Raw genomic sequence first — 9,721 nt, forward strand, 5'->3', positions numbered from 1 at the left:
GTTCCGAGGCCGGCTCCGTGGCCAAGTGGTTAGCACATCGCGCTGCGACGCTAGGGGTCCCGGGTTCGAATGCCGCTCGGGCGTGGTTGTTTGTAAATGTCCATTCATCAATTTCATAATTTCATCCCTCATCCCCATCTTCACAAATTAACCAAGAGGCACAAAACGCGAAGTAAAATAAAAACAAATCAATCAAATCAATCTGACTTGGGCGTGAATGTTTGTGAGTGTCTATTCATCAATTTCATCATATCATCACTCATCCCCATATTCGCAAATTTGCCAAAAGTGGCACAAAAAGCGAAGTAAAATAAACGAAATCAAATCAAATCAACCATGTTCTGACGTGAGGGGATGGAGGGGAATATGTGCGAAGGTTTCCGGCCGAAGTTTCTTTTGTTTGTGGCGTGTCTGTACACTCGTGTCTGATCTGATCTCAAATGTTTATCTTTATTTGGATATCTTTCATTTGATCCAATTTCTGTTACAAGTTATTTGCTAGATTTGTAACAAGATGACACACAGGTAAAATGAAATTAGTATCACATTTTCAGGAATGCTGGAAAGAAATTAAATTCTCTCGACGTGTTCCTTTCTATGGATCCTCGGGTGCCCGAAATAGAACAGAATGCTCTATTCCTTTGTTAAACAAATATCTCCTCGCTATGTAATAAAGAGGGTAGGGATGCGATATCCCGTACAGTGGTTCGGATCCCAATTTATCGTTAATCACATCTTATAATAATAAAGAGAGCGTGCCTGGACCTACCAAAATCACTCCTCTCCTCAAGGGGGCGAATAACTCATTGTATTGATAAAATAAAATCTCTGGTTTTTAATGTGTAACAAAAATCTCCGTCCTCCTTAGTTGCCGTGCGGTTTAAGGCACCTTGCCTTGGACAGCGGCTGCGGGACTGCATGGGTTCGATCCCTGGTTCAGTCTCCGACTATTCCAATCCTGGTTGAAGAACTCCACGCTTAGAGGTGACGAAGGAAAGCGTGGGAGGGGGACCGGCAGTCGGTAGGTAAGCCAAGGCCCTTCATGGGCTGTTACTCACAGGATTATTATTTATTTTTACAAAGATCTCCAATACCAACATAGAAAGTCTTGATTTCCAGAAGTTACAAACCGTATGTTGACTCGTGCCTTGATTTTGTATTGTTTCTGTAATTGCGATCAAAACGTGAAACGTCGTGTGCTTCTCCAACATTTGTTAAGATTTAAAATCAAGATATTAAGGTATTTCTCACATGTTGTACAAAGTTTTTATTTTTAGTACAAACTCCTTCTTTAGGTTCTACACCAGATATATTGATGCTCAATTTTCAAAAATTAAATAAAAAAACTAGCATTTTAAAATAGCTGTATCCAAAAGATGAAACCAGTAACAGAGCTCCCATATATTTTGCTAAATTTTTGAATGTATATGTTTCCTCTGAAACAAATTACAGCTCTGATATTACATTACGTCCCTACTAAAAAAAAGATACTAAACTTTGATTTTTGTTGAAAGTTGAATATCGTTGTTGGTCCTGAATTTCACCCATTTGCATAAGGAATGGTTAAAAAGGTAGAGAACATGAAATGTAGATTGATATGTACCAAAGCAATTATTTTAGCCCCTCTTTCTATCATCTTTATTATCTGAATTATCATAATTATCGCAACTCTATGCAAAGGCCAAAAATGCCACAAGTCGTGAGAGAAAATGTCCAGCATTTTTAAACAAAGTCAAGTTTGAGAAAAGACAACGTCTGTTTTGAAATACCCTTGCATGAGGATTAAAAAATCAAAACTGTGAACATTTTTATCAGTATGGACTCGCGCACTTTCGACGTGGCCTGTGGCCACGTCTCGTGCGCTCGCCGACGTGGTTCGCTTATTTGGAAAGTTTTGAACGTAAATTTATGTGTGTATGCGCTGTAATATGTACAAATAATCAAAATATTATTGGTTTCTTTGTTAATAATAAGCTGGGTAAGTAATAACAGTTTCAGGATAGTTAGTTAGATGTTTTATGTAAACGAATTCAATAGCGACACTAAATTGGAAAAGTAACATTTTACTTCTGTAGTCAGTTTTACATTTTTAAACATAATTGAAATAAAGAAATGTTTTCCTTCATTCTTCGCAAATTTCTATCTCTCCTCTGCAATGAATTCTGATGCTCACATTTTAAAATTCGAAAACTCTAATACTGTGCACAAAGTGGACTTAAAACACCAAATCAATCAATCAATCAATCAATCGAAAACTCTAGCATAATTCCCTTACAGTAGCATTCGGGGTGAAAATAAACTTTCTTTAAGTTCCCTAGCAACGTCCGTTTCCATGGTGAACAACAAGCACGGCAAGCTCTAAGGAATTGCATGTCATTATACCCCCTAAACATTTAGTTGAAACAAGCACGATGCAGATATTTACGCATTGAGTATAACAATATATACGTAATTGTATCTGGGCTGAAACTCCTTATTATGTAGATGTCACCCTTGTTTCAGGCACCTTTTCAAAACCAGGTGTTGATTCATCTGTGTGTTACTTATCTGTGAGAAATATAATGTAGCTGGACAATTAAGAATTGAAGGAAACAATGTGTGCAAAAGAAATGCCCGTGGCAACGGTTGCTAAGGACGTGAGAAAAGGGCATTTTCACCCTTAAGGAAGGGCCGATTGAGAGATTTTTCAATTTTCTCGGCCTTTCGGGACGATTTCATGGGGGGTCGTAATCGGGCGTTTTTCGCCTCCGGGGTTCCTTCACGGAGAACATTTATGTCAGTGAGTGAGTCAGTGGTGGGATTGGGGCTTTATATATATTGGACTAGAAAACCAGTCGAAATAACACTTTTATGGTTCCAGAAGAAAAAAATAATGATGTACATTTCAGAATAAATACCCCCTTCCATAACTGATATCGTGGATGTTAAAACATTTTTTGAAAAACTGTATGACATTTTTGTTACTAAGGAAATACAAGAATACTAAGGTGAAACAACATGTGTATCCACAATTATAAGAGCCAAAAATTATTTATTTACTTATTCTGCATACAATCAATTACAACAATCAATGGGCAATTCCACGGAAATGTCAACCTCCAGCCCAAAAACTGAAAAGCTCTGTAATAAAAATGAAGATAATATCATACAAGTGTTATACTTGTAGTTAATGGAACATGCTGTTGTTTCATTAAAAACAATACGGCAAGTGGTTAGAAACAGTATGTTTCAAGATGGCCGCAATATACATGGCATGATGTGTTAATTGCGGATTTTAACGATTCATGAACTCACTGTATATGGCAAGAAGGAACTAATATTATGATAGTACGGTAAGATTAATGTCCCCTAGAAGAACAAATTGGTGTATTTCGCTACGTTATAGTGTGTTTGTAAACTGAGATATACACGTCTTTTAATACATAAGGCAAAATGGTAAATCCTTCATAACTTTTCAGTTTTTTTCGCATAAAAACGTGGGTTAATGATACAAGGAAGTAAAACTTTTCCTGCAAAGGTAGGTTTTGGTACAACTCACATGTGTAACACTTACATTTGCAGCAATGTTCATGGAATGGCTGTACATCACTGTGACGGAATTACCAGCTGTGTGTGTTGGAATTACCAGTGATACCTGGGAAATGCTCCAAGTGTTATTTGTGAGGTATCATACTGTTAGCTAATTATCTACATATTGCTAACTCATTTTCAGTTTAATCTGTATCGTTTCTGGAGTATAATGGCTAAGACAGCAGATTAATGTCAATGCAGAAGTAGGCTGAGAAGGAAGAAAATTATTATGATCAAATGAAAGGGATGGGCCATGAACAGAAGCGATTGAAGAGGCAGGTATGAATTCAGAACTGATAAGATTAAGGGAACATTCCCGAATGGCAGGAAGGTGCTATGGGCATTCCAAGCAGCAATAGTGGAGGTTATCAAGTGCTATCTCGCCATACAATTTGCTGTCATTGATTTTTGAAGTTGCTTTTGCAGAAAGTTAGATTGTACCCTGCAATCTAAGGTGTTAAATTCTACTCAGTAGCCACTTTAAAAATATATAATAGTATTCTCAGAAACATTATTTCGCTTGACTCTCATGGAATGAAATTTTTTTGCCAGTTGACTGAAGGAGATCGTTTAACATATCTTGATCAAGATTCCAACAAACAGTATTGTTTATTCGATTCGATTGTGTGTTCGATATGTTTTTGACAGTCCAGTGATTGAAACTTAGACCTATCCAAACAATTATGCCAATATAGTTTCCAAATATGTAGATTTCGTTTCAAAAAAGTGAGAATTTTGATTTACTCATTGATTCTTTCTTACCTGATACTAAATATTTGGTCATATTGTTATTGCATTGTTCAGAAGACCAATATTGTATTACAGTACGATCAATAAAATCAATTTTCAGTTGGACTGCGTTATATTATTTTGAAAACAGCCCAATTAAATACCCCGATGGCGTAGTAGTATGGTCATCTTCTTGTACTCTAGGGGTCCCTGGTTCGATACCCGATGGAGGCACGTAGCGGTTCGGTCCCGCTTTAAACTTTAGGTCCAGTCCCGATAAGCCTTATTGTGCATAAAGTGAACTTAAAACACTGACTCAATCAATCATTCAATGACAAGCGTATTTGGACAATTATTAATTCCGTCACGGTAATTCTGTCACACACTGTTCGGGATAAAAATAAGTATCAGAATATAAAAACAATTTCAGTTGTCGTGTCCTGGCATGATGAGCATGCTTTGAACTATTTTTCAGACAAAAGTTCATAATTCACAGAGATTGGCAAATGTTAGTATGCACCTGCAAAGAAGGTTTACATGAAGGTAATTCCGTCACACGCATTTTAAACACAATTATCTGGCTAGTACATCCAAATAATTTACATTTTTTGCAAACTTGAAATTGTACTACATTGTGTCAATACATATAGCACGACAAGTCACATATTGTATGTACTAGATATATAATCGTATGAGGGAAATATGTAATTACTGTCCAAAAGGTAATTCCGTCACACATGGAATTGCCCTAATATTAGAAACAAATTTCGTGATAAACCAAGAAACATTAAAAAAATATTAACTCTGCCCCAAATGTTACCCCACTTCTGTGGCAGGGAGGGTTTGTGTGATCTCGCAATAGAAATTTCCTGGTTCGATTCATGGACAGGGAACGGTTTGTAGTTTCGATTTCCTGTCATCGAGTTCATCTAAACTCTCTTCATCTTCGTGGTCGCAATCACCCAGAGTGGTATAACAGGAACGTTAAACAAGAGTGTAATAGCATAATATACATGGACAAATTAAGCACTAATATTTTAAACTCTCCTGGATATACGAACCGAAAGAATCGTTTCACAAAACAAAACTTACCCTTCGATCCAATGTTCATTTATAATATTATTTTCTTATTTGCCCACATGCCAAAAAATCTTTATAAAAACATTTGTGGAATCTGAACACAACGCTTATCAAAATTCAATCATATTTACATTATTAGCACCAAGCTGTAAACCAGATAACCAAAACGTGCAGAAAGAAAATTTAGTGAATTTCAAATGGAAGTTCATATTGAATTAGTCTCAATTTGTTTGTATTTACCAACTTCGTACTCTGAGTTGTCTTTATGTCATATTTTATTAGGCGGGCCTCGTGGCGGAGTGATTATCACATCGCGCTACGAGGCCAAGGGTTTCGGGTTCGAATCCTAGCCTAGGCATGGATGATTGTGAGTGTCCATTCATAAGTTTTATCATATTATCGTTCATCCCCATCTTCGCAATTAGTCAAAAGTTGCAGAAAGGCGAAGTAAAATAACGCAAATCAATCAATTATATTTTACTAATATGGACGACGTAGAAGAATAGTGATTGGACGAAAGTAACGAAAAATCCATGTTAGGATTCGAACTCACAGGCCTGGACAAACCAATCAACGGGCTCGGCAACCTAGGCGACTTAACATATATGAGGAAAAGTGATATCCACTGTTATCGCCGCTTTTTTAACAACCCTTGGATTACAATGCATAGCGTATTCACATTAACTACAAATTACATTACACGGAACCACCGCACCAATATGTAGCGAAAATATACATAAAACAATAACGATAATGACAATAATGTTCTTTTGCATTAGAAGAGTTACAAAAGGTAATTTCAAATACATTATGGTCTGCACACAACATGCTATTGAAATACAAAAAAAAAACATTTGTTGTACGTTAATAATATTAACACTAATGAACATTTGTGTAAATAATTTTACAAAATACTTAAAAATGCATGCTGATATACAATACGTTAGTGTATTTGAATTACAAGGTTTAAAATAATGGAAGTGCGTTACATCATCTACAACCAATACCAAGGTGCAAAATTATGGGGTTTTCGATAAATACAATCAATCATTTTAAAGATTGACACAAATAATCACTCAAAAACTCACGAAGACTTGCTAATACATAGGCAAGAAACTTTGTTGGGAATAAATAGAAAATAGTTTATGGTAACCAAAAGTTTGTTTGAACAGGTGACCAAAAGATGTTTTATTGCTATAAACAAATGATGTTTAGAAAATGTTCACATTGGTTTATAAAAATAACTTCATAAATATTATCATAATTCAAAAAGGCTACCATTTTTCTTATTTACATCTTCAGAAAACGTGCTTTTGTTAATACATAGTCGCCTTTTCTATAGTATAATCTATTACCGTGGATATTTCGAGTGAATGTTCTATTTCTATTTAACAACCTATTAGGTTAATCACAACAATCGGAATGAATGATGAACAATTAATATTTATAATGAAGAACACAAGAAAACGTCCATGCGTTGACTAGAATTCGAACATGGAAATTGGTTCATATAAGTACATATGTATATTAGATATACTAGTGTCCTCCAAGGATATATAAAGGGGTTCCATCCCTGAAGGTATGTCCGAAAACAAGGAGCTACCTAAACTATAAGGCAGCTGCATAACACCAAATATGGAGGAATAGCTTTGCGTTGCTGTTTTAAGTCCACTTTATGCACAGTAAGGCTAATCGGGACTGGACCTACAGTTTAAAGTGGAATCCGAACCACTTGTGCCTCCACCGGGTATCGAACCCGGACACCTTGATTACAATGCAATGACGCTACCACTGCGCCATGGGGGAGGCCCTATGGAGGAATAGGTGAACTGAGAAAGGATTCCTTGCAAACAGAGAGAGAAAAGTGTGAGAGAAGACTAAGATTTTGAAGAAAACGCTTTCCTAACTATGTTATCGCAACAGAAAATAAAATAAACTATATTGAATTTCCTGTTAACTATTGAAGAGGCGAAAATGAGACACGTGAATCAAAATGAAAAATGAATTTGAACATACCTACAGAAGTAAAGATTGATCTGATATAAGATTTGATTTATAAAAGTATATTTAAATGATAGAATATAAGGTTTAATGTGAAAATGTGACATATCTATCTCCGGATATTATTGTGTATTTTTGTTCTCCACAAAGGAGTCTTACTCTTCTTTATGAAAATAATAATACAATTTCTCTAAGAGAAATACAATTGAACTGAGAGTCAAACCAAATATGAGAATGGCAAAAGCTCCCATTAGATTTTCCAGTTGAATCACAACGACCTCTGGCTCATCTTGGAATTTCCCTATCTTCGTTACATTTCGCATCATGTATTCATATAAGTCTTTCTTCCACTTTGGAGGGAACCCCGCTTCAACACTGGAGTCAATTATCTGCTGAAAGTGATCCCTAAAGGGAGAGCTCCTGGGTAGGAGGAAAAATTGAGGTAAAACAAATAATTTTCCGGAAGTAACATGGAACAATAACTTTCCGTAAGAATCAAATAGCTTCCCGACAAACGAGTCATTATAAAATACAGAATTATGTAACTGAGTTGCGTAGTCACCGTCAATAGTAACACGATGTAAGACCGCCGAAGAATTTTCCTCCAAGTCCCAATTCTCAAGGACCTTCCTGTAAAGTGGTTTCTCACTTAGTAGTTCTACATGGTATTTATCACTGCTATCGCCACCAACAATCAAATTGGCATTTACAATATCTTCCAGGCTGTCGATGAGCGGTGTTCTCTTGGGTTCTGTAATGAAGCCAAACAAGGCTGACTGATACAGCGTGCATAAGATCACAGAAGACAGAGTCCACAGTAAGAGGATAGACCTGAGAGTGATTAAAGGAGGGGGAGGAGTAGGGATGGTTGCAGCCAAAGAGACAGGCAGACCATTAAGGAAAGGGAACTCATAAGTGGTCCTTCCCCACCGACGCAACAAAGCAACACTGAATCTCATCCAAAAGACAAAGGTCAATAAAGTGAAGAGAGTGACGACCCAGAGATGTGATTGAAATGGAAAATACAGATTCATCCATTGAGGATAAGGTCGGGGTTTTGGAACAGCCCACGCTATTTCATTGAACTGACGGGTATGTATCTGCTCATACCACCAGAGAAAATATAGACCTGTGTAAGCATTTTTCAAGACACCATCTAATTGTCCTAAGCGCATCAACAGATAGTCCCCTGTGACAGTACCATTCAAAAATACCATTCCATTTCTAGTAGGTTCGTTATATATGTCGTTTGTTTCCAGAGTGAAATTCATTCTTCCCATTATATTTGTAATAAAACTACCCAATACACCTAAGTATGAACTATTGCTTTTCGAGGTGAAATCCGGCATAAAGATTGATGGGTAATAAGATGCCTTCATCCTGATGGGGCACTTGTGCATGTTCTCTACCTTGTCTGGATACAAATGCCTTTCCGTAAGAAAATGCCCGTTGCTCCAAATATCCATAACTTCTCCACCATCAGCCGTTCTGCAGTGGGACTCGGTGAAAGGGAAGTAGGAATAGAGGACGAAGGATTCGCTTTCTGAGAGAGACGGGTTTCCAAGAGAAGGAGCAGCAATTACAATATTCACCAGTAGATGGCTCTGTGCTGCCAAGATCAACCCATTAATTTCTTCCATTGTGTTATTCCCAGTCAGGACGACTAAATATTTTGCATTCCGTCTATAGTTATTGAAATGCCAAGACTCCTCTATAGGACGCTGTATAGATGAAGCTTTTCGTACAAGAAACAAGTAATAGATTTCTGTTCTCACCCAGAACCAGTCAAAGGTCCATGATGGGTTCCATTCATACAGGAAACTAGTTTTAATTACAGTTGTTGCGTTTCCATATTCCTGAGTCACAATATCCGCAAGGAGTGCTGAGTCTTCGTCGTGATAAACAACCAGTGTCCGAGCAGTGTGAAAGTAGTTCTTCAAAATGCTGGCTGTAAGCTGAAATCCACTCTCAGTTGATTTCGAAGGCATTATAGGAGAGAGTGAGCCACAGAAGGAAACGAAGATCAAAACCGAAAACATCAGCAATGATATCTTCATATTTTCGGCCACCTGCAACAACGAATGTTCTCATATAATCAAACTTTAATATAATGTAAAATTTAAAGTCTAAGAGAAGTATGTAGTTTATTATTAATGTTTTTCACATGTTGGAAAAGATGGAAAACTTCCACAATCTGGGAGAAGAACCAGCAGTATATTTTACACGTCACGATAATATATACCGTCATGGCGAATACTGGAAGCAAATTTGGAAAAAATAAGTTTGAGTACATTTTCTTTTTAAATAAAAAATTGAAATGAGGGAACATTTAAGTCGACAT

The 9,721-nt window shown here is 36.7% G+C and overlaps 1 protein-coding gene across 1 annotated transcript; it reads right to left on the reverse strand.

Moving 5' to 3' along the window:
- Positions 1 to 7,535: 7,535 nt before the first annotated feature.
- Positions 7,536 to 9,368, reverse strand: LOC145982495 (uncharacterized). Its single transcript, XM_083115953.1, has one exon. It carries the CDS (start codon positions 9,366 to 9,368, stop codon positions 7,536 to 7,538), a length of 1,833 nt encoding a protein of 610 aa, XP_082972079.1.
- Positions 9,369 to 9,721: the final 353 nt, after the last annotated feature.

Source organism: Lepisma saccharinum, unplaced genomic scaffold (assembly GCF_977018435.1).
Source record: "Lepisma saccharinum unplaced genomic scaffold, izLepSacc3.1 HAP1_SCAFFOLD_196, whole genome shotgun sequence".
Taxonomy (NCBI): Eukaryota; Metazoa; Arthropoda; class Insecta; order Zygentoma; family Lepismatidae; genus Lepisma; species Lepisma saccharinum.

Excerpts from the sequence above, each read along its gene's own strand:
- LOC145982495 (XM_083115953.1), bottom strand. The coding sequence starts at position 9,368 with ATGCCTTCGAAATCAACTGAGAGTGGATTTCAGCTTACAGCCAGCATT.